Source organism: Ursus americanus, chromosome 7 (genome assembly GCF_024610735.1).
Source record: "Ursus americanus isolate L20-20 chromosome 7, mUrsAme1.1.p, whole genome shotgun sequence".
NCBI lineage: Eukaryota > Metazoa > Chordata > Mammalia > Carnivora > Ursidae > Ursus > Ursus americanus.
Genome location: NC_142133.1, coordinates 57,278,305 through 57,305,084, shown reverse-complemented (window position 1 = coordinate 57,305,084; position 26,780 = coordinate 57,278,305). Strand labels below are relative to the sequence as shown.

The 26,780-nt window shown below is 35.9% G+C and overlaps 1 protein-coding gene across 3 annotated transcripts in view; it reads right to left on the bottom strand.

The window, feature by feature from the left end:
* Positions 1–26,780, bottom strand: part of HEATR5B (HEAT repeat containing 5B) — a 102,429-nt gene that overhangs the window by 72,867 nt on the left and 2,782 nt on the right. For all 3 annotated transcript variants that reach the window (XM_045809079.2, XM_045809080.2, XM_087863732.1), the window contains exons 3-16: positions 25,365–25,576; positions 24,121–24,229; positions 19,739–19,888; positions 16,150–16,321; positions 14,559–14,716; positions 13,356–13,605; positions 9,641–9,796; positions 8,890–9,140; positions 6,751–6,862; positions 5,085–5,237; positions 3,947–4,046; positions 3,527–3,636; positions 2,254–2,417; positions 1,431–1,606 (exon numbers count right to left, since the gene is read on the bottom strand). In XM_045809079.2, coding sequence (XP_045665035.1) covers positions 1,431–1,606; positions 2,254–2,417; positions 3,527–3,636; positions 3,947–4,046; positions 5,085–5,237; positions 6,751–6,862; positions 8,890–9,140; positions 9,641–9,796; positions 13,356–13,605; positions 14,559–14,716; positions 16,150–16,321; positions 19,739–19,888; positions 24,121–24,229; positions 25,365–25,576 — 2,273 coding nt within the window. The remainder of the gene's footprint in view (positions 1–1,430; positions 1,607–2,253; positions 2,418–3,526; positions 3,637–3,946; positions 4,047–5,084; positions 5,238–6,750; positions 6,863–8,889; positions 9,141–9,640; positions 9,797–13,355; positions 13,606–14,558; positions 14,717–16,149; positions 16,322–19,738; positions 19,889–24,120; positions 24,230–25,364; positions 25,577–26,780) is intronic.

The following is a 26,780-nucleotide window of genomic DNA, read 5'->3' as shown; positions in this document are numbered from 1 at the left end:
TATATAACTTTGGGCAAACCACAAATTCTTGGACCTGGATTTCCTCAGATTTAATATAAGGACATTAAATTTGATGCTTTAGGAAATTCTTTCACCTTTAATGTTCTTCAACATTTATGTGGCAACCAAATATTCTTAAAGATATCTGGGTGAAGTGAAATTTCACACTGAAATTTTTCTTCTCAAATTAAAAAGCAATTAATCAAGTAAACTACACTACATATTTTTAAAGGAACACTTATGTTATCCTTTATATTTGTGTTATATTTTATATGCCAATATAACAATGTTTTAAAAGCATATATTTTTTATTTTTGGGTGGGGAGGCGCCTGGCTTGCTCAGTCGGAAGAACATGTGACTCTTGACCTTGGGGTTGTGAGTTCGAGCCCCACGTTGGGTATAAAGATTCCTTAAAAATAAAATCTTTAAAAACGAATGAATGAATGAATGAATGAATATATATTTTTAAAAGCTTTTTTACCTTTAAGTAATTTCTACACCCAACATGGGGCTTGATCTCACAACCCCAGAATCAAATCACACACGCCACTGACTGAGCCAGCCAAGGGCCCCTAAAAGCATATTTTGTTTAACAAGTTACCTGTGAGTGTCTTACACTAATTCACTTTCACTCTTCCTTTTGAGAAAACCGCCACAAATAGACAAAATGCCTACTAAAGTTAGGGAGAGTGTCTGTGTACAAAGAATACAGCAAACCAAAATGCTCCTATTAGAAAAACAACCAGTTATTTTAGTTTCCCAAGTTCCAGACTCAAACTGAATGACAAACATTAGAGAGTAGACTTCTCACTCATTAACTTCTTCAGTAACAAAAAAACACTTAGCAAATTGATGTTCCTCACTAAAGATATAGTGAAAACCTACTTATGAACTGGCAAATGAACTACTGAAATGAAAATCTTGCTGTTTAAGACACAGTCCACAACACAATGGTACCAGACGCTAGTACACAGAGACAAATCTTAAGAACAGTTTCAAATTATGTGGAATTTTCATGCAATTTTTTTCCATTATGTTCGTGTCACTTATGTTACTGAATTTATAAGCCTATTATTTAAGTAGTAATTCACCTTATTGTAGGTAACTGGGATGGGAAAATCTATTGTTTGAATATAATTTATATATATTTCCTGATAGATAACTTTATTTATGTTAAATACTTTAAAATTTTTAAATTTTATTTATTTATTTTTAAAGTTTTTATTTAAATTCCAGCTAGTTAACATACAGTGTAGTGTTAGTTTCAGGAGTACGACGTAGTGATTCAACACCTTCACGCAATACCCGGTGCTCCTCACAACAAGCACACCCTTTGATCCCCATCACCTCCTTAACCTATCCCGCTACCCACCACTCCTCTGGTATAATTAATATTTAACTAAAATTACCCAACTGACTTTATACTAACCGGTGTTTATAAGAAACATGAGGAAACACTACACCAAAAAGAGCCACGGAAGCATCAATGACTGAAACCCCTAGAGGAAGAGGACCAGGCACAGCTTCTCCGGCAGGTATTCGTAAGTAAATGGAGGATGGATCATGCTCCAGAGCCCCACTTCCAGACGCACTGTTCGGCTGGAGCTATGAAAAGAGTGACATAAAAATCATTCAAAATCTACTTGAGGGAGTATTAGGCATGAAGAACAGAATGAGAGGAAGGAAAAAAGGTAACAATATCAACAAAAAAAAACAAGAATGACTGAATCTGAAAATTTCCAACAAAAAAAACCACAAGAATGATTGAATCTGAAAATTTTTAAACAGATAAAAATATGATCTGGCCATGAAACAAGCCATCAGTAACACCTTGTATAATTTTAAGAAAATGCTTATTCATTCTAAAACATTTTTATACTGCCCACCTTAAAATGTGCATAACTTAAACCCCCAAAAAACTCATTAAAAGAAGCTTTAGTAACTCTTTTTTTTAAAAGAATGCAAGAAATTTACCTTTTTTCACTATTTATCTACCATCAGGAATCTATCTTTAAATGTCTAAGAAAGCCAAAATAAAACTTTAGTCTGCAATATTTTAAATGACTATGTATAATAACACCATTGCTTTTGTTTTTTTTATTTTTTCATTATGTTTAGTTAGCCAACATATAGGACATCATTAGTTTTTGATGTAGTGTTCAATGATTCATTAGCTGCATATAACACCCAGTGCTCATCAACACCACTGCTTTTGATTCAGTTGTATTTCAATTCCCTGTATGGTTTGCTACCTGGTCTTCAATTGATTTATGGTCAGTTTCTTGAAGCCAGGAACCTAGAAGAACACTGTCATCATAATGGCAGAGGGATCTGAGGAGGGAAGTAGTTGTGTTGGCTGAATTGTCAGTCAAAGTGAATTCTGCTACCAGTTCTCTAAGAAGCGCGTTGAAAGATCCTAAAAAACAGAACATCAGATCAGATAAGAAAGAATAATTTTTATGAAAATTACAATCATTGCCCACAGAAAGAAGCAACATGTTCTACAGGGATGAAATAATTAAGTCCCTGTTCTCTTTTTTTAAAAAATCTATATTAAATATTTTAATGCTGGTTTAAACACACAATAATGATATTTTATTTTTTATTATTGTATTATGCCTTTTAGCCCAAATTATTTAAAGTAACAAAACTACTCAAATATATATCTATATTAAATATTCACATTTAAACTTAATAAATTTAAATATATTAAAATATTTTAATGCTTTAAAGATCTATTTAAATATATTAAATATGACACAATTATTATTTATTATTAATTACCCAATGATGTGCAAACACTGAACCAGAGCACATGAGAATTCTTGGGTGTGGCTGAACTGAAGACAAATCAATAGCTTATTTTAATATTAGTATTTTATATAATATTTGATATCTGCAAAGTACATTATAATTGTCTGTCAAGATTCCTAAATTATTATCTATGTTATAATACAGATGAAGCAGTTTAAGATAGTAATTAAAAGCACAGAGGAGCGCCTGGTGGCTCAGTCGGTTAAGCATCTGCCTTCAGCTCAGGTCATGATCCTGGGGTCCTGGGATCCAGCCCCAGATGGGGCCCCCTGCTCATCAGGGAGTCTGCTTCTCCCTCTAACTCTCTCCCCCTTGTGCTTTAAAGATAAAAATCTTTAAAAAAATAAATAAATAAAAGCATAGACTTTAAAGCTGAACCAGCTGGGTTTGAATCCAAGCTCTGCCACTTACTAGATCTCAGACTTGGGCAAGTTACCTTACCTCTCTGTACCCACGGTTCATAAAATACAGCTGCATTACCTCACAGAGTTGTGGTTAGAGTCAACGGAGGTAATGCACGTAAAGGGATTAGAACAGACCCGGAACACAGTAAGTGCTCAACAAGTGTTAGCTACTCTATATAAAGAAAAGTAAAATGGTTGTCTTCCTCTGCAAAGTCAGGGGAGAGTCTTGGTCAGAACTCTATAATACTGTGAAGAACTGGAAAGGTATACTGAAAAATTTTTATTAGATACCGTAAATTTTATTTACCTTCATAAGTTTTTGGAGGTAACAAAGCCAAGATATCATAAAGTCTTAAACGGACCATTGCAGCACTGGCTTTCAGATGGGCTCCATGGGCTTTAATTACAGATGGAATGCTAAAATATCAAAAGTATAGTTGGTATCAACACTAGAATAAGTGTTACTTAAAACATTTTCAGCAGTGTATCGATGAACTGTCAAAATACATTGGCGAATATAACATTTTCATTTTAGTTTATTCCATGGCCTTTACTGGAACACTATAAAATACAATTTTATTTCGATCCATACCATTACTATAATTTTAAAGTCATTTTAAAACAGTAAAGTTTTATATGTTTCGTATATGATATTAGAGGGAAGCACAAAACGACTATTTATAAATATGTAAAATTGGATGTTAACTTGTCATAATTGCTTACTTACTGTGACATCATAGTCATGGCACATTCAATAGGGGTCATCAATTTTCTAATCACATCTTCAGTTAGGAGCTCAGGGCAATGTGCAACGAAACTCCTCATTGCTAGATAAAATTTTTAAAATAACAGATTTAGGCTAGCTTTTGTGAAAATAAAATAATTATAGAATTATATAAAGATACCTATAATTCTCCATTATTATAAAACACAAGGTTCTGAAATCAGGTCAAACCACAAGAAGAACTAACTGCAACTACAGAGAAAGATCATTAGAAAAGGCTAGAAGAAAGGTGGAGGGAGGGAAGATATTTGTTAGGAGATTTCTGTGAGTGGGAAATCAAAGGTCTTGTAACATCACTAAATTCAGATAACTACAAAGAAAGCGGTTTCAAGACAGAACCAAGAGTGCACAAAATAGCTCAGTGAGAAGGAACATCTTTGCTGCCTCTTTAGCTACAGAACTAAGACAAAAACAGCTCTTAGATGTGTGGGAACAAAACAGGCCCCTTGCCCTGCCGCCCTTATGCTTTAGTGTATATCTCTTTCCCACGATTTGGAAAAAGAAGGACTTTTCACTCTGAGATAAACCAAAAAAGAACAGAGTCACCCAGTATAATTCTAGTTCTCAAAGGAAACCAAACTTGAGCATTTCCTGTAAGTTGCCGACTTCTATATAAAAACAACTTTTTTCATAATTTTTGTAATACTGATGTCTGGAAAAAAATGCATCAACATTTGCAGATTTGATAATGCTAGCTGTCTGTCCATTATGAAAAGACTGTCAACTCAGTAACCTTGGAGATCCTGAGTTTCTTCTTCCTTTGAATACCGACTGGGCTGTTTATGTGGTGGCCACTGCCTCTCTGACAGGTGGACAACTGCAATAACCGGCAATCAAAGGCCTGGGCTCCGGCTCTCATCTTACCACTAATGCTAACCTCGTTTTCAGAGTCTCAGCTTCATTTCCATTGCAAAATTAGCAAACCGGCACAGGTTATTTATAAAGTTTCTTTCTAAATCTACAAGTCTATGAATTTATCATTACACATTAAAATAAAATTTGAAGTAGTGATTTTCCTTCCCTTCACAAATATTTTAGTAATAAAATAATATTCTGAGAGTACAATCCTTTCAGTTCTTACCACATAAAGCTCCGGCACGACCTTCCAATGTTACCTGCCAGGTAAAAGAATCGCCTCGGGCCTTCTCGGCCTCCAATTCCTTTAGAGAACGGGGAAAAACATTTCTCCACAGTAACAACATCTTGGGCAGATGATAACGAACAACAGATGGTCCTATTGGAGAAAACAAGAATGTGAAACCATACATATAACCATATATATAAAACATATATTACAAACAAAAGTCAAAGACCCCCACACAGGCTTTAACAATACCTATCATTTCACTCTATCTTTATCTGTAATAGTAAATATGTGTCTTTTATTTTCCAGTTTGAGAAATGATTGACACACATCACTGTATAAGTTTAAAATGCGCAGCATGATGGTTTGGGTTACAAATAATTGTAAAATGAGTACCACAACAGGTGCAGCCAACATTCATCATCTCATATAGACACAATAAAATGAAAAAAAATTTTTTTAAATTTTCTTCTTGTGACGCCAACTCTCAGGATTGACTCTCTTATCAGCTCTCCTGTCTGTCACACAGGAGTGTTTTCTGGACCCACCGTGCCGCATGCCACATCCCTGTACTTAGCTCAGAACTGCAAGGATACACCTTCTGACCGTCGTCCTCCACTTCCTCCTCTCCCACCTGAAAATGTTTCTTAACCTATCTATTAAAGCATAATAAAACTCACCTACAAAGTAGCAATATTTTTAGCAGCCAAACATAAATCCATAAAATGTACTTTAAAAGAAATTACCCAACTATATTCAGAATGTTGGATCATGCATTATCAATAATGAAATACATCTGGGACACATCTTATTGTATCTTTTCTATAAATACATACGTATATAAACATAGACCCCCAGTCCCACACACACACATCTATATATTCCTCCATTTGGGGGGGGGGGCAATGGATATGGCTAATTTTGTTTTATAGAGGAGCAGTATGTTTAGAACTAAGAATTTACATTGCTAAGAAATTCCTTTCACGTATCATTTTACATATTTAACATAAATTTCTGGAAAAGTTAGCACTTTTTATTTTCTTTAGAAAACCAGGTCAAAGTATAACTTCCAGAAGGTAGAAGTGGTGAGTGACTCTGTAGCACACACACACATACACACCCTTTCTCACAGCAACAGCTGAATATGTGACCTAAAAAGTAGACACATCTCATCTCCATGACAGGATGTCTTTCTTTCTGTGTACAGTGCTAAATTTTGCCTGCATCTCAGATTTGTCATAGCACTTAGGATAGTGAAATGCAGACGGGCAACCCCAGAAAAGCAGCACCAACAAGATCATTTAAATGTGACCTCATAACCCTACTAAAATCATGAACCAAAATCATGTCACTCACGTCACTCTGGGGATGGAATGTGCCCCAGTACTCTCATCATTCGGTTAACACTAAACCAATTAGTTAGACCAGGGCTTTTCTGATAGTAAAGGTGAAACTTTGTTAACAATTTTCTCATTAAATGCACTTAAGCAGAAATTACCAAAAATAGGAATCTACTCCCAAATAAGAGGAAAAACATCTTCACCAATTTTATCATGTCATTCAAAGTCTAAAATGTGAAGTTTAATACTTTTAAATTAAATTTTCTTTACCGTCTACTGACAGTTATACAGTTAGACAAGATCCTACTCAAATATGACTATACCTAAAGTCATAAGTGCTCCAAGTAAAAGCCATCCAGCTTGGGTGCGCTGTAAAGACAGCCTGCTATTTTGGGCAGCAGTTCGTAAGAGATCTTCAGCAATACTAACTACCATCTGCAAGAGAAGTTTAGAATTGGATTTTAACTGAAACAATTTAAATAAGAATTTAAATAAGAATATACATAGCTAGTATGCTTAGTTAAAAAAAGAAGTTGTCCTTTTTTGTTGCTGCTGTTAACATGTTTTAAAAGAGGCAACATCAAGACCTACTTAATTCTGATTGCACGGCTGTCTCTGAGGAGGCCCCACACAGCACAGCGGTTAAGAGAGAGCTCCAGAGCCAGACTGCCTGGGTTCATATCCTAGCTTTGTCATTTCCCGGCTTTCTGACCTGGGATAAGTTAACTTCCCTGCCTCAGTTCCCTCATTGGTAAAATAGGAATAATAGGAATGCCAACCTCACTCCAGCTAGGATTAAATAAGTTAATACAGCAAAGCACTCAGAAGAGTGCTGGTTCATGTAACCATTTCATAAACGCTATTATTGGTAGTACTATTCTCCTATACCCAGAGATTTGTTGAACTCCCATTATGTTTCTGCCATTAAGCTAAGACTTACAGTCTTAGAGAAGTCAGAGGGAAAACGGCAAGTAATAAGCAGCACATGATTAAATGACAAAACAGTAAGACAGATGTAGTTTGGTCTGCAAAGGGGAGGTTATCCAAGATGGAGTAGCTCTGAGGAGATTGCACGAAAGAAATGGCACTCGAATTGGGCCTCTAAACAAATGGATCAGTTTGGTACACATGACCAAGAAGGGGGACGAGATTCTAATGTGTGAATAATGGCATGAAGGCTGAAAAAGACATAGGAAGGAAGCAAGATGACTAGTCTAAGTAGAGCAGAGGGAAATGAGAATGAATGGGTAGAATGAAGGCAAACTGCGGAGGTGCCAGTTTACCAGACAGAGGGGATTAGATTTATTCTCTGAGCACTGGGTAGTCCCAAAGGGTCTCTGAGCTAATGTGAAACATGAAAGTGGTGTGCGGAGATGGGAGAAAGACTGCAGGCAGGATAATCAGAGAGGAGGCAATTGAACAACAAAAGGAGAATGGAAGCCAAGATTCAAACAGTAGCTATGGAACTCTTTTTTTTTTTTAAATCATACAGTACATCGTTAATTTCTGATGTAGTGTTCCATGATTCATTGTTTGTGTATAACACCCAGTGCTCCATGCAATACATGCCCTCCTTAATACCCATCACCGGGCTAACCCAACCCCCCCACCCCCTCCCCTCTAAAACCCTCAGTTTGTTTCCCGGAGTCCACAGTCTGTCATGGCTCGTCTATGAACTCTTAAGAACGAAGGATCTGGGCCTGGTGTCTCAGAAAGAATAAGAAGTTAAAAACCTAGCCCCAATCTACATATGTAAAGTTACAAATAATATTTACATAAACACTTAATATTCTTGGGGAAAAAAACCATAATAGTATTAGTAGGTATAGTAGAAAGAGAAAGAAAAAAGAACTGACTCATAAAAACCATTCAACTATTATTATTATCAAAATGGTAAATGCAATAACATAGTCTCCTGACATCTTTGAATACAACAATATGAATTTTTATCTCTAAAAGCTGGAAAAAACCCTCTGATTTCTACATAATTACCATAAGAGTCTTTTTTTCTTCTAAAATAAAATGATACTATACCCAGACAAAATCTACTATTCCTATGCAAAATTAAATATCAAATTTTAATTAGGGTCTGTCAACTCCATATTGGCAGAACACTCTATTTTACATTGCTATAGTACAACTGTTGTTTGATCACCCAGCTCAACATGAAACACAGAAGGTGTTCCGAGAGGGGCGCCTGGGTAGCGCAGTCGTTAAAGCGTCTGCCTTCGGCTCAGGGCGTGATCCCGGCGTTCCGGGATCGAGTCCCACATCGGGCTCCTCCGCTGGGAGCCTGCTTCTTCCTCTCTCACTCTCCTGCTGTGTTCCCTCTCTCCCTGGCTGTCTCTCTGTCACATAAATAAATAAAAAATCTTTAAAAAAAAAAAAAAAAAAAAGAAGGTGTTCCGAGAAAGACTAAAGCCCACATGACAGCACTTATAATTTCACGGTCTCTGTCATACCTTTCCCTTGGCATGAGGAATGCCCAACGGACACTGATGAACTCCACCTAACAAAGCAGCCATTGCAAAGCTGTATCCACTAACAGCTTCTGGGGACGTTTTCAAGTTGTTGAGCCGTTCTGCACACCTGTCTAGAAATGGTGTCAGCTGGAATGGTAATGCCACGGCCACACAGCGCAAACACCAGGCGGCGGCAAGCCGGGCAGCCATACTTGGATGAAGAAGCACTGAAGTCACAGTTTCCAAAAGTCCTATAGAGAAATACACAAAAAAGGGCTCTTTATGAAGTCAAATGATTTCATGAATAGAAGAATATGTGTAACACAATGATTAAAATCATAATCATTATGGTTTTACCCAAATACTTTCAGAACTTTGCCAAAAACACATAATCTCAGAAATAGTAGAGAATTTCAAAGGAACATTTTCTACAAAAAACGTAGTATAATTATATTCAAAAAATATATAAATGTTGATATAAAAATTAAATATGTATTCAACAAATGTTAGCCAATTATTAGAAACAAACTACCATGACTCTTCTGTCTCCCCAAACTTTATTCCACTATTTATTCAACATTCACAAACCCAGTGAATCTTAACTTAAATAAAACCCAACTTTTAACAAATGATCTGAAAAACTACTAATTGTAGCGGCAAGCAACTAATCAGAAGTTAAATTATCAATCACACTTAGGACTTTTTTTTTAAATGGTAAAAAGAATTCCAGCAGGTAAGTGAATTATCATACCTATAGATGCTTCCTGAATAAGAGGGGATGCAGTAGCGTTCAGGCTCTGCACCAGGCTCCCGAGCTCTTGGAGGGCACAGACCATCACATGCTGGCTTGCTGCGATGTCTGCTGCTCCAGATTTGTTTTCACCACTAGTATCATTCACTACTGCTTCTGGAAACACATAATCATGTGTTTGATGTGGGTGAATTAAATTGTGGCATAATTTTTTTGATTTATACAATTGACATATTTATACCAACATTCTACCAGTTCATGTCTGGGTGTTAAAATCCTGTATGTAATTACTTCTGAGCAGAACACCTGTGTAACTAAACACTGAAGTGACTTAAAACACTGTTTAATGACATCATAACAGTACTGAAATACACACTGAGGTATTTTGCCTGCTTCCAGGAATACACCCAACTTTAGCAAGCCACAGTGTACAGAAGCACTGGCTCCCCAGAGAGGCATCTGGATTCCAATCTCAACTCCACCAGTCACGTCAGCTACATGACACTGGGCAAGACACTCCACTAATCCAAGTCTCAAGTCTCCATCTGCTGAGAGGGTTAAGGGACTATCTCAGAGTACTGTGGGGATTAAAAAGTCAATTCACATAAAGAATAGAGCACAACGCTGCCCACAATACACATGCGGTCAATGTCAGCAGCCATTATTGTTACTTCATTACTATCGTTGCTACCTCAAGTGCTGCAATATATTGATAGCAACACTGTCAAATTACTGACCAGAAAGCAGATCTATAAGGAAACTGGCTTTAGAATTTCTTACTGAGATGTGCCTCAAAGTTCCCATTAGCTTTGCTGCCTCCTTCCCTGACCTTTCAACAGAACTGAAATGTATTAACACGAGACAACTAAAGATTCCTTGTCAAATTACTAATTGAGAATATATTCGGCCCATAAATCCCAGATGGTAGCACTGTATTTAATTCTGCTTTTAAGATTTTTTAAAAAATCAAATGGCTAATCTATGACCTTAAGATTAATAACCCTTCCATGACAGTAAAACTTCCTTACCTTTTTTGCATTCATCATATATTAATAGACTATAAGATGAAATCTGAGAGGGAGACAAACCATGAGACTCTTAACTACAGGGAACAAACTGAGGGTTGCTGGAGGGGAGGTGAGTGGGGGGATGGGGTAACTGGGCGATGGGCATTAGGAGGGCACTTGATGTAATGAGCACTGGGTGTTATATACAACTGATGAATCACTGAACTCTACCTCTGAAACTAATAATATGCTATACGTTAATTAATTGAATTTAAATTTTAAAAAGACTATAAAAAATATAATACATAATAACAGATTAGATTAATACATTACAGACTGTAATTTTTATTATGGACCTTTTTATTTTCAGCTATTTCTAGACTTGGAAATGGGTGAACTCTATCTTTTGATTGCTAAACCTTGATCAGGTACTATCTATGTCGGGTTCACTATTTAATTTCCACAATCTGGCACAGTGTTTCTGGCACTTAAACAGTTCTTCAACACACCATTTTACAAATATTTTTCATGTTGTGAACCTAGGACAGATTACTATTTTAATATAACTAAAGAACAATACCTCATTAATTTAAATACCCTTTAACTCACCATTCAGAACCTTCAGTTAGCCCTGCATTTAAAAATGTTTTGCTTGGGGCACATGGGTGGCTCAGTTGGTTAGGCAACCAACTCTTGATTTCAGCTCGGGTCATGATCTCAGGGTCATGGGATTGAGCCCCATGATGGGCTCCGCGCTCACCGCAGTGTCTGCTTGATTCTCTCCCTCTGCTCTTCCCCCCAACGTGTGCATTTTCTCCCTCTCTCAAATAAATAAATAAAAATCTTTAAAAAATAAAAAAATAAAAATGGTTTGCTTGATGTGGATGGAGCTAGAGTGTATTATGCTAAGTGAAATAAGTCAGTCAGAGAAAGACAAACACCATATGATCTCACTCATATGTGGAATTTAAGAAAAAAACAGATAAACACATGGGAAGGGAGTAAAAAAGGAGAGAGGGAAACAAATCATAAGAGACTTTTAATGATACAGAACAAACTGAGGGGTGATGGAGGATAGTGGGTGGGGGATGGGTTGAGGGGTGATAGGTATTAAGGAGGGCCCTTGTTGTGATGAACACTAGGTGTTGTATGTAAGTGATAAATCACTGAATTCTACTTCTGAAACCAATATTGCACTATATGTTAACTAAAATTTAAATAAAAATTTTTTAAATAAAAAAATAAAAATGGTATGCTAAGTAAGCTATTATAAACAAAGAAAACTATAACCATTTGTGAATTTACTTTTACTGATTTAAAAAATTTTTAATATGTATTCTTTAAATATAAATTACTGATTATTCTCTATTCATTAAATTCTTATTTCTTCTTTTTAAGATTTATTTATTTATTTGACAGAGAGAGAGAGAGAGAAAGCAAATGGGAGAAGGGCAGAGGAAGAGAATCTCAGACTCCCCGCTGAGTGCAGAGCCCAATGTAGGGCTCAATCCCACAATCCTGAGATCATGACCTGAGCCGAAATCAAGAGTAGGATGCTTAATTGAATGAACCACCCAGGCACCCCATTAAATTCTTATTTCTAAAGACCACTATTAGGCAATATAATTTGCCTGATTAAGGTTAAGAAAACTGAAGTGTCCTACAGAATGTATATTTTACCTTGTTTAGTTCCCTGATTGGATTACAAGTTCCATGAAGGCAGGAACTTTTATCTCACTCATTATTCAAATACTGACTTACTGCTTTGCAATCCCAGATACTCAATAACTACTTGTTAAACTGAAAAATTTATAAAATGCACATTTCTTTTAATTCTGAATTACTGAGGTTTCACATTATATCCTACAGTGGGCTAATAACCACCTGTAATTGTTCCTATCTAAGTCTTCATATTAAACCTATTAACAAAAGGAAAACAAACAAACAAACAAACATGTGTTTATAAAACAAAAGGCTCAAGCAAAAAAATTGCAATAGGTTGTTCCTTAAAGATAGCAAAGCAATATACTGTAGCATACCAGGAAAGCTAGAACATCAATACCAGGTACTAGAAATGAAACAGAAAACCTAACCTTTCAAACATGCTACTCAAATCTTTAAAAATTCTTTTTTTAAAAATTTTTATTTATTTATTTATTTTTGATGTAAAGTTCGATGATTTATTAGTTGCGTATAACACCCAATGCACCATGCAATATGTGCCCTCCTTACTACCCATCGCCAAGTTGGTACAGCCACTCTGGAAAACAGTGTGGAGGTCCCTTAAAAAGTTAAAAAATTGAGCTACCCTATGATCCAGCCATTGCACTACTGGGTATTTACCCCAAAGATACAGACGTAGTGAAGAGAAGGGCCATATGCACCCCAATGTTCATAGCAGCATTGTCCATAATAGCTAAATCGTGGAAGGAGCCAAGATGCCCTTCAAGAGATGACTGGATTAAGAAGCAGTGGTCCATGTATACAATGGAATATTACTCAGCTATCAAAAAGAACGATTTCTCAACATAAAAATTCTATGTCACTGTAATTACATGGTTTTAATAACAAAAGTACTCAATAAAAGTGACTATTAAAACACAGTCCAGAACGACAAGAACTAATCAGATTAGTACTTATTAAGAATAATCACATAAAGCTAAATGACTAAAGAAATCAACAACACACATCAAGATACCAATTCTTACCTACTGCTTTCATTTGTTTTCCAATAGCTTGGCATATTTCTTTGGCAGCTGCAATCTGGGCTTTTTCACCTAGCAAACTGCCCACGGTAGCTCTTAGGATAAAGGAGACACATCGTCTTGAGTAAACAGCCTCTACATGTGTTTGCGTCGCCCGAGGATGGGAAACCAGATCAAGTACGTGGGACAAGAATGTAGCAAAGCTACGCTCCAACCACTGACCACCCAATGTAGTTACAAAAACAACATATGCCTATAAATAAAGATATAACTTCAGATAAATTATATAAAAGAATTGATATTACTGATAAAGCAACTACAAAAATAAATGATCACAGCATGCAAAATAAAATTATACTTGAGATTCAGGTTGAGAAAATTTAATACTTAAGACATTTTTAGTACTTCTAGCATAGGAATTACTGGTGGAAGTATCTTTGGCTAAAAACTGTTCTTAGTAGCTTCCTGAAGAATGCAAAGACAGTAGGGAGAGAGGGAAGGAGAGCTGAATTCATTCTAATGATGAGGAAGGTAATAGGTTATAGGAATAAGAAAACGCTCACATCCTAAATAAACATTGACCTACGACTAGAAACCCCTGCTTGTGACTGTAAGATAAAAATGGTTTACTTCTACTTTACACTTGTTTCAGGAACAATGTACAGTTGGAGTGATTTTGACTAAGACCACAAAGAAACATTTTATCTTATTATGTATTAATTATTCTTAGATCATTAACCATAACACCTTATTTGCTTAATCATTATTTTGCAATTTTAATTCCAAGTCAGGATTAGTTTCATAATTACATTGGTGATTACTCATTAATGATAAATCCAATCAAAGTATTAACCAATATGGTTAGCTACAGGGTCATTAGAGAACATTAAAATCTAAATGCCTCAAGCTATCTGAATACAATTTCAATTAAAACTGAATTATTTTACATCTGATTTTCTGCCAAGTAAAGTCTGGGAAGATGTTGTATACTTATATAAATATAGCAGACAAACGCTTATTTACACGGCATTAAGAATCTATCCTTCCATATAAGTGTAATTTGGAATTTGAATGTAATTCATTCATTTGGTAAAATAAATATTTTGGGAAAAAAACAGACAATATTAAAAATCTGTGTGTACTAAGAGTCTTCCATGAGATTTCACCAGCAATGTGAGAATTCTTTCATATGTATCCATTACAAACCTGGGTAACTCCAACTCTCACTTCACGATTAACAGACCCTCCGACTTTTAACATCTCTCCACCACTCTTTAAAAAACCTGACCCTCCACGTAGAAATCCTGTGGCCATGAGTTCTAAGACTTCATCAAATGTCGCTCGCTTCACGTTCTGGCGCATTACTTTCAAGAAGAAAAGTAAATTCATAAGTAATCTATTTTGTTATTAGTTGTATAACATTTTCTAATAAATCTAGCTTAAAACTCAAGAAATTATTTTCAAGGATCCTTAAACTACTACAAAGATAGGGTCCTTTCATTTTCTTACAGTCTTTAAATTTACAATGTACTTGTAAAAGTAAATTCAATCTTGAAGCAAAAAATGCTAGGAAAAATGGAAGGAGCTAGAAATTAAAAGCAATTCACTAAATCTATGCCAAACATACTCTAATAATGTTAACCCTGATACATGTAACACAACAAGAGCAAAGCACACCCACAGCAGACACTGCTAATGGATCACAGCCCTCACTCCCAACTGAGCAGACTCAAAGAAACTTTGTCAAGTCCATGCTTTCTAGACAACAGTTAGCAATAGATTAAAATGTCACTGGACAGCAGAATTGCCATTCTCTTGTAGAGAGCTTCATAGTTTAGAAAGTCCTTTCTCATGCAGCTGCAAACATAATCCTCACAAAAAGTCTGTAGGAGAGCCATAAAGCTCATGATTAAGTATGTAGACTTTGGAATTTGGCTGCCTGGGTTTAAATTTCAGCTCTGACACTTAACAGAACACTTAGACCACAAATTACACAATCCCTGTAAGCCTCAATTTCCTTGTTTATAAGTGGGAATAGTAACAGTACTTATAGTACATCAGGCTTTTGCGAGGATTAAATAAAACAATTCAGTTATATGCTGAATTCATTGCCTGGCACATAGCACTTAATAAACGTTACCTGTCATCATCATCTAATCGTGCAGATTGAAGACAAAGAGACTAAAGCTCAAAGGGTTTTATTAGCTCAAATTAGCTCAAAGCTAATTAACATAAGAGCTAGGACTTGAATCTGTAACATCTGATTCTCCTACTACATAGAGCTGGAGTAGGGGTGGGGACAGTAGCACCTGTGGCTGGGCTCCCTCAGGGTCCACTCACAACCCTCACTGAGGCATCTCTATGGAAACGTGAGGCACAGAAGTTACATGACAAATGTCTCTGATTCTGCTTACAGTAATGGTCCCCCCCCCCAAAAAAAGTAAAATAATACTGTACTATAAAAGGAATCTACTCATCAGAGATTGAAAGTAAGGAAGCATATAAAGTACCAGATTCCAGTCCCTTGAAGATTATACAAAACCATTTCATAAATCTTACTTGCTTATATATCCACTATACTTGATATATATTATCTTGCACATTATAACCATAAAGAAATGTCTTGTCTTTATCAAGGAAAATGCCATTTGGGTAGTTCTATTTCCTGAAAAAGCAGACAGACACTTAACTATTTAAATCTTTCAAGTGACTTGCCTATAACAAATAACTCATTTAGATATATTTCATATGCCTTCAAATATCTGTTATAGTCTACATCAGGGATTGGCAAATGTACCTGTTGCTTGTTTTGGCATCAACGCTGTAGCCATGACTGTTCCTAAGAGTTTAGACACTGCCACTCGAACCCCATAATTTGAGTTTTCCAAAGCCTTAAAGCAGTGAGTGGCAATATTTTCCAATTCAGCAGTCCACATGAACACAGCTTCATTCTGTAGTTCTAGTAGACACTGGAATTTAAAAAAAAAAAAGTAAATTAATTACATCCTAGAACTTCCACTTCCAGAGATATAGTAATGAAAATCAGATTTACTCTCTTTCCTAAAATAACCAAAAAATTAAAATATATGAAAGAACAGTTTTCAAGACACTGGACATCAGGCAATGAAGGATAGCGATCCTTAAGAGATGGAAAACAAACTTAACCCTATAATTGCCCCAGCTTACAGCCTCCAGAGTGTTTTCAGTACTTAGGAGAAGACATTTAACACTAAACTCCTAAATTAGAAAGAAGAAAGATCTCAAATCAATAACCTCAGCTTGTACCTTAAGAAACTGATGACGTATTTAGCACAAAGTAAGCAGGGGAGAAAAGAGAATAATAAAGATAACAGAGCTGAAATAGAAAACTGAAAAAGAATAGAAATAAAACCCAAAGCTGCTTCTTTGAGATGACTAATAAATTTGATAAATCTCTAGCCAGACAAAGGAAAGAGAAAAGACACCAATTACCAAAATTAGGAATGAGAGAGTCACATCACTACAGATTCAATATATATTAAAAGAACAGAGAGAATATCATAAACAACTTTATGCCAATAAATCTGACAACTTAAATGAAATAGACAACTCACTAAAGAAGAAACAGATAACCTAAGTAGCCCAGTATTGATTTTTTAAATTCAATTTGTAAGGGTGCCTGGGTAGCTCAGCTGGTTAAGCATCTGACCCTCGGTTTTGCCTCAGGTCATAATCTTGGGGCATGTTGTGGGATGGAGCCCCATGACCAGCTCCTTGCTCATCAGGGAGTCTGCTTGAGATTCTTTCCCTCTGCCCTTCCCCCATGTGCTCGTTCATGTGAACGCTCTCTTTCTCTCTCAAATAAATAAATAAATCTTTTTTTTTAAAGATTTTATTTATTTATTTGACAGAGATAGAGACAGCCAGCGAAAGAGGGAACACAAGCAGGGGAGTGGGAGAGGAAGAAGCAGGCTCATAGCGGAGGAGCCTGATGTGGGGCTCGATCCCACAACGCCGGGATCACGCCCTGAGCCGAAGGCAGATGCTTAACTGCTGTGCCACCCAGGCGCCCCAATAAATAAATAAATCTTAAAATTGAATTTGTATACAAGAAAAACTGGGGAAAACTAAACAAGATCAATGGACTATGTTAATGTCAACACTATTATACTAGTTATAATATTGTATTATACTTTTGCAAGATATTACAATTGGGATGAACTGGGTAAAAGTTTATAAAGACATCTCTATATTACTTCTTATAATTGCATGTAAATCTATTATTATCTTAAAGTAAATGTAATTAGAAAACAGCAACAACAAAAACAACACAAGAAATCAAATATAAAACAAAAGGCATGACAAAATCCAACATCCATTCCTCATAAAACCTCTTAGCAAGCTAGGAATATAAGGGTGCTTCCTCAACTTGATAAAAGTCATCAAGAAAAACCAACGGTTAACACTAAATGGCAAAGGACTGTACGTTTTCTCCTTAAACATCTTGAATAAGACAAGCATGTTTGCTCTCATGTTTTTAATTCAACACTGTATTGAAGGATTTAGCCAGAGCAAAAGGTATTCATATTGGAAAAGAAGTAAAACTGTCTTTATTTTTGAACATGATTGTTTATATAGAACATCTGATGGAATCTATCAAAAGAGCTGACAGAACTTATAAGTCATTTAACAACATTAGCAGATACAAGATCAATATACAAAAATCAATTGTATTTCTGTGTTAGCAATGAACAATTAGAACTTAAAATTTTAAAAACCAATATCATTTAAAATTGCATTGAAAATATGAAATACTTAGGGATAAATCTGACAAAAGATGTCCAAGACCTATAAATGGAAACCACAAAATGCTGCTAAGGGAAAACAAATAAGACCTAAATAAATGGAAAGATACAACATGTTCAAAGGTTAGTTGATTTAATATTGTTAAGATGTCAACTCTTCCCAAATTGATCCATAGAGTCATTGTAAAATACCAGCATGAATCAGAATCCCAGCATGATATTCTTCTAGAAATTGATAAATTAATTCTAAAATTCATATGGAAATGCAAAGAGCCTAGAATACGATTTTGAAAAAGAACAAAGTTGGAAAGTTAACACTACCTGGTTTCAAGACTTATTATGAAGGTACAGTAATTAAGACAGTGTTATGGACATCAAGATAGATCAATGGAACATAACAGAGTCCAAAAATAGACCCATATGCATATGAACAACCAACTTTCAAAGAAGATGCAAAGGCAATTAAGGTGAAGAAAAGATGGCGTTTTCAATGTGATGCTGGAACAAGTGAATATACATGCACAAAAAAAAAGAAAGAACTTTGATTCATACCTTGTACCATATTTAAAAATTAACTCAAAATGGATCATATATCTAAGTATAAAACTATAAAACTTCTAGAAGGAAACATAAGAGAAACCTTCAGTTAGGAAAAGTTTTCTTAGGTACAATACTAGCAGCACAGTCTATATAATAAAAAGTGGTAAGTTGGACTTTGACAAAATTCAAAACTTCCCTTCTTTCCCTTAGAAAGGCACTATTTAGAGTACGAAAAGACAGGACATAGCTGAGAATAAGTATTTGTAAATCATGTATCTGATAAAGAAATATATAAAAACCCTATATAAATACTATCAAAACTCAATAATAAGAAAACAACTCAATAAAACAACATGCAAAAGATTTTAATAGATTCTTTATCAAAGATAAGGATGGTAATGAGTACATGAAAATATGCTCATCATTAGTTATTAGGGAAATATAAACTAAAGCTACAATGAGATGTGAGTACATATCCATTAGAACGGCCAAAATGAGTAAGACTGACAATACCAAATGAGGATGTGGAGGAATTAGAAATCTCATACGTTGCTGGTGGAAATGTAAAATGGTACGAGTACTCTGGAAAATGTTCAGCAATTTTTTTAAAAAAGTTAAACATAAATCTATCATACAATCCCATTATTCTACTCCTAGGTATTTAGTAATGCATATGTCCACACAAAAACTTGTACATAGATGCTCAGAGCTTTTTTTCTAATAGTCTGAACTGGAAGCAATTCAAATGTCCTTAACAGGTGAAGGAATAAACAAATTGTGGTACATCCACACAATGACATACCACTCAGCAATGCAAAGAAATGAACAGTGATACATTTAACAATATAGATGAATCTCAAGATAATTATGCTGAGTAAAAGAAGCCAGACCAAAGAGAGCACATACCACATGATTCCATTGTATACACTTCTACCAATTGAAACTAATCCATGGGAACACAAACTATGTTATCACATTTTAAAACTTTAAAAGAAAAAAAAAAGCCACTGTTTAAGAGGAAGCAGGAGAAGGAATAGCATTATAAATCAGCCAAGTACTAACCTTGGCAACTGCACATCGAACAGCCATCGACCTGTCAGTCAAGAGGGACCTGGCATTCTTGTAAATATCACGATGAGAGGACGCTGCTGCACCTCCCAGTCCATTCAGAACTTTCTGTAGGCTCATTAAGATCTCACTTCGTCCTTGAGACTAGATGTGAACATAAATCAAAACTAAAAACTATGTTGTAAAACTAGTTCCATGTTTAAACAAGAACATACCAAAACACAAAAGTTTTCTGGGCTTCATAGTCTCATAGTCTTGCCTTTAGACTGTAAACAGTAAGTAATGAAAAATAAAATAAAATTAAGTATCCTAGAAAGTACCTGAAAGGGAAGAATAATTATTAACCTCAATTAAATAATGTCTTGCTGAGAAATCAGATTACCACAAGAAAACATATTTTACTGTTTCCACAACATGAGGTACAACTTAATGAGAACATGAAAATAATTTCAGATTCATGAGCATGGAATATTTTCCCATCTTTTTGTGTCTTCTTCAATGTCTTTCAAGAGTGATTTGTAGTTTCTAGAATATAGATCCTTTACGTCTCTGGTTAAGTTCATTCCGAGATAACGTATGATTTTTGGTGCTATTGTAAATGGAATGGATTCCCGAATTTCTTTCTTCAGTCTCATTGTGCATGTATAGAAATGCAACTGATTTCTGAGCATTAATTTTGCATCCCGCCACATTACTGAATTCTGTATAACTTGTAGTAGTTTGGGGATGGATTCTTTTGGGTTTTCCATATAGAGTATCATGTCATCTGCGAAGAGAGACAGTTTGACTTCTTCTTTGCCTATTTGGATACCTTTTATCCCTTTTTGTTGTCTGATTGCTGTTGCAAGGACTTCTAGTACTATGTTGAATAATAGTGGCAAGAGTGGGCATCCTTGTCGTGTTCCTGATCTTAAGGGAAAGGCTTCCAGCTTTTCCCATTGAGAATGATATTTGCTGTAGGCTTTTCATAGATGGTTTTTATGAAATTGAGGAATGTACCCTCTATCCCTACACTCTGAAGGGTTTTAATCAGGAAAGGATGCTGTATTTTGTCAAATGCTTTTTCTGCGTCTATTGAGAGGATCATATGGTGCTTGACTCTTTTCTTGTTGATATAATCTATCACACTGATAGATTTGTGAATGTTGAACCACACTTGCATCCCAGGGATGAATCCCACTTGGTCTTGATGGATAATCCTTTTAATGTACTGTTGGATCCTATTAGCTAGGATCTTGTCGAGAATTTTGGCATCCATATTCATCAGGGATATCGGTCTGTAATTCTTTTTGATGGGGTCTTTGCCTGGTTTGGGGATCAAGGTAATACTGGCCTCATAGAAGGAGTTTGGTAGTTTTCCTTCGGTTTCTATTTTTTGAAACAGCTTCAGGAGAATAGGTATTATTTCTTCTTTGAATGTTTGGTAGAATTCCCCAAGGAATCTGTCAGGCCCTGGACTCTTGTTTTTCGGGAGGTTTTTGATCACTGCTTCAATCTCTTCATAATTAATCCGTCTGTTTAAAAAATCAATTTCTTCCTGCTTCAGTCTTGGTAGTTTATAGGTTTCCAGGAAGGCATCCATTTCTTCTAGGTTGTTTAATTTATTGGCATAAAGCTGTTGATAAAAGTTTCTAATGATCCTTCCTATTTCATTGGTGTTGGTTGTTACCTCTCCCTTTTCATTCATAATTTTATTAATTTGGGTCCTTTCTCTATTCTTTTGGATAAGTCTGGCCAGTGGCTTATCGATCTTCTTTATTCTCTCAAAGAACCAGCTTCTAGTTCTGTTGATCTGCTCTACTGTGCTCCTGGTTTCTAATTCATTGATCTCTGCTCTAATCTTGATCATCTGCCTTCTTGTGAGTGGGTTAGGCCTATTCTTCTGTTCCTGTTCCAGCTTCTTGAGGCGAGAATATAAAAACTGCATTTTAGATTTTTCTATTCTTTTGAGTGAGGCTTGGATGGCTATGTATTTTCCCCTTAGGACTGCCTTTGCAGTGTCCCATAGGTTTTGGACCGTTGTGTTTTCATTCTCATTGGTCTCCATAAACTGTTTAAATTGATTTTTCATTTTCTGGTTTATCCAATCATTCTTGAGCAGGATGGTTCTTAGTTTCCATTTGTTTGAATTTATTCCAAATTTTTCCTTGTGATTGAGTTCCAGTTTCAAAACATTGTGGTCTGAGAATACGCAGGGAATAATTTCGGTCTTTTGGTATCAGTTGAGACCTGTTTTGTGACCCAGAACATGGTCTATTCTTGAGAATGTTCCATGTACATTCGAAAAGAATGAGTATTCTGTTGTTCTGGGGTGTAGTGTTCTACATATATATCTATGAGGTCCATCTGGTCTAGTATGTCATTCAAAGCTCTTATTTCTTTGTTGATTTTCTGCTTAGGGGATCTGTCTATTGCTAATAGTGGAGTGTTGAGGTCCCCTACTACTAACGTATTTTTATCTATATGTCTCTTTATTCTGGCTAAGAGTTGGCTTGTGTATCTAGCTGCTTCCCTGTTGGGGGCGTAGATATTTATAATTGTCATATCCACTTGTTGGATACCTCCTTTAAGAATATAGTGTCCTTCTGTATCTCTAACTACAGTCTTTAGTTTAAAATCTAATCTGTCTGATATGAGAATTGCTACCCCAGCTTTCTTTTGAGGCCCATTGGCATGAAAAATGGTTTTCCATCCCTTCACTTTCAGTCTGGATGTATCTTTAGTTTCAAGATGAGTCTCTTGTAGACAGCAAATGGATGGGTCATGTCTTTTTATCCAATCTGCAACCCTGTGGCGTTATGGGAGCATTTAGGCCATTCACATTGAGAGTGATTATTGAGAGATATGATTTCAATGATGTCATGTTGCTTGTAAAATCTTTGTTTCTATAGATTGTAACTTTCTGTTCTGTATCACTCTTGGGGCCTTTTTACTTTTATAGAAACCCCTCTTAATATCTCCTGTAGGGCTGGTTTCATGGTTACGAAATTGTTCAGTGTCTGGCGATCTTGGAAGGTCCTTATCTCTCCAGGGATGTACTGTATGGTGACTAACATAATAAAAAAATTATTAAAAAAAAAAAAGAAAACAATTTCAGAAACTTCAATATCACATCTCAAGGGTCCAAACTTTCAGAATGTGAACGGTTAAGCAAAGAATAATTAAGAAGTAATATAAACCATTTAAAAGAAGAGCCATCCAACACATTTAAAAACTTGTCACAGAGCTATACTAAGCCTTCATCTTTTGATAACTAATCCAAACTTGTTTTCATATTCTTACAGTACTTGGTTCTTTCTTAGAGCATACTCATTCAAACACAGATCTCTTCCACTAGACTATAAGCTTTTAAGAGGTCAGGGACCATGTCTTGTTCATCTTTATATGCTTACTACCTCACAGTATGTCTGCAATCATAGTTTTATAATAAATGAATAAACAAATAGTTCCCAGAAGAGGTGTTGTCCAAGAAATCTTCAGCCTTCTGAGACGAAGGAATTAAGACTATGAGAGTCCAGGCCTTGGTCTAGTTTTAGTGAACACCAAGTTGATAAGGAACTTTCGGAAGTAACACCAAACTGACATGACAAAATAAAACTATTTTTACTCAGTATTAGCTGCTGTGAATTGAATAGAGTCCTCCAAGAAGATTAGTTCAAGTCTTAAGCCCCATTACCTGTGAACATGACTTTATTTGGAAATAAGAAATTAAATACAGACAAGGTCATACTCGATTCCAGTGGGCCATAATCCAATCACTAGTATCCTTACAAGAAGAGAAGAATTTGGATGCAGAACACAGATGCACAGGAAGAACACCATGTAACAACAGAGGCAGAAATTAGAAATGCACCTGCAAACCAAGGAACACGAAGGGACGCCAAGGATTGCCAGCAACCGCTAGAAGTGAAGAAAGCAAGAAAGGATTCTTCCCAAGAGTCTTCCCAAGAAGCATGGCCCTGCCAACACCCTGATTTTGGATTTTTGCTTCCGGAATTGTGAGACAACAAATTTCTGTTGTTTTAAGTCACTGTGGTCATTAATTACCCAAGGCAACCCTAGGAAACTAATACATTAGCTGTGGCACAAAAATAGAATGGCAGTGCAAAAATATCCACAGGGCTAAATAAAAAATAATAGGTAAACCAATTTTTGCCTAGGAAAAGCATTCTTTCCCTTCCCACTGAAATATAAGGTAATATACATTAAAGAAGGGGCAAGTAATATTTTTTTGCAAGTAATAATTTTAAATTACCTTCTTGCTAAGCAGTATGAGTACCACAGTGACAGAAAAAAAAAGGCAAACATATATTTTTACTGACATCTAACTCCTGCCACAAGCAAAACATTTAAATAATATTTGTTATAAAACTTACCTCTGCACTTTTCAGAGATTTCAAAAGATTATTCACTGTCTCTGGAAATGCACTTCCTAACATTCTCCCCATTTTTTCATAAAATGCTCCAACACAAGCCACTGCAGCCCTATAAGAAATGATGTCTTCACCGGTCATTGTTCAGGTTACTAATTCAATTTCATACCTTTCTCATTTTCAGAAATCAATTTGTATTGGTGCAGGACACTTTTGGTTACAAATCCTTAATTCTCAACTTTCAAAAACACCTTGTTTATTTATAATCGCAACAAATACTAACTGTATTCTTATTAGGAATATAAGAGGATAAGAACAGTAAATAAAGTTTCACTGGAACACAGCTATTTTATTTACACACAATCTGTGGCAGAGGTGAGTAGTTGTGACAGAGATGGATAGTCACAAAGCCAAAAACACTTACTACCTGGCTCTTTTTCATAAAGTTTGCCAATCCCTGGCCTATCACATCCATCTTCCCATCTTAACTACTTATTTGACTAACCTCCATGGCTTCCCTGTTGTTGATCTTTGTCTGACACTTCTTTGAGAAGTCTTCCTTGACACTGCTCTCCCCGTATGCCACAGGTGAGTTATTTTTCTCCTTGACAACACTCCTCACTGTACTATAACTGTTGGCTTTCTTATTTGACCCTTTCATAGGATGCACCCCATAGCCATTAGCCTTAAGACTTGCTCTGAAAATGTCTGTCCTTGACCCAAACCGCAAGTATGGGCCAGGAGTTGGGTAAGGCCTTAAGCTAAAGGTCCGCAAGCTTGCAGGCAAAATGGTCTCTGTCTCGGCTACTCAATTCTGCCACTATAACATGATAGCAGCTACCACCTAAATGAACAGGCATGTCTATAGTCCAATTGAACTTTGTTTACAGAATAGGCAGCAGGATGGATTTGGCCTGTGGGCTAGTTTGCCCAGGCCTGCCTCAATCTCATCACCTAGAAATTCTTTACTTCTCTCTGTGTCCCAGACAAGAATATTCTCTCCATCCAAATTTACCGAAAGACCTCTGTGCAAACTGCTGACACCATACCAATTCTCTGTTGTTTGCTAAAAGTCCCAGTGGCGATGAAACATAGATTGAAAAAGAACCCCTCCCCCAGACTACTTAGAGCTTTCATTGTCAAGCCACACGCTACAGGTTCCACTGACCTGGGAGTCTTTATGATCAGTAGTCCCTTATTAAGATAAGTTACTCTAAAAAACCCAAAACATCAAAGTAAGTACTTACAGTTTTGTTGGTAAGTATGCTGCAGTGTCATCTTTATTCCTGATAATGTCATTACATTTATCAAGTGTTTGAAAAACCGTAAAAGTATCTCCAATGCTATAAAGAGCTGCAAGATTTTTAGCTAACAATTTTCGTGTAGGTGGTCCAGGTGAACTACTTATTAATCCAGTTAATTGTTCAACAAGTTTTTTCTGCTTTTCCTTTACATCAGTCTGTTATAAAAAAAATAAGGAACATTATCAGTTTTTTTCTTATATGTGCTTTTGTTACCTTTTAATCAAAATTAAAAATAACAGTTAACAGTTAAAATCTAGATTACATTAGGCATAAAACCATAAATGAAAATTTTCAAGGTAAGGAAAAGTTCGTTAAGAAATGAACCATTCTTTCCTAGATTAAATCTTATCCTTCATTCCACTCCAATGCCAAAAAGTTAGCTACCAATAAAAGTGACTAGTCCAGATCCAAAAAGTTTCCACATTAACTTACTATGAAACCAACAGTCAAAGGATGTAAAATATTGGGTGTATGGACAACTGATGTCTTAGAACCTAGCAAGACTGTCCTGTAAAAGCAAAGTCAGTAGTTCATAAGTTATAGGTAACTGAAGGAAACTGAAAGAAACTTTAAGAGCCATAGACAGCATAAAAAGAAAAATTCAGGTATACTTGTAATCAATACTGAGAGTTCATTCATTCATTCAAGAAATGCTGACTGTGCACTTATTATATGCCATGCACTGTTCTGGGCACTGGGATAAAACAGTGAACACAACAGACAAAGTCTCTGCCCTTATGAGTTTATACTCTAGTGGGGAAAGACAGAGTTCACCAAATAAACAAATGAATAGTGTGAACTCTTACTGTTTTGTTCAGATTAGTAAGAAAAGGCCTCTCTGAAAAGAAGTGAAGGTGTGAGCTATGCAGACATCTGAGAGAAAAACATTCCAAGCAAAGGGAACAAGGGCAAAGGCCCTGAGGTGGAAGCTTGCTTAGCTGAGGACAACAAAACAGCCAGAGTCAAAGAGAGGAAGTCGTGGAAGATGAATCAGAAGGGTAGAAGGGACCAGATTATATACGGTCTTACATACCACTGTAAGAATTTTCTGTCATTCTAAGTAGGAATTTGAAGCACAAGAGGAACGCGATCAGAATGTTTTAACAGGCACATTCTGAATACTGAGCAAAGAATACTCTACAAGGTACATGGTTGGAAGCATGGTGAACACTTAGGAATAAAAATCCAGATGAGAGATGAGGGTGGGAACAACGGCAATGATGACAAATAATTGAATTCTGGACATACATGGTGGATAGAACCAGTAGGACTTGCTGATGAATATGATGTGAAGTTTGAGAAAGAGAAATCAAGAATGACTCTAAGGTTTATGACCTGAGCAACCAGAAGGAAGAAATG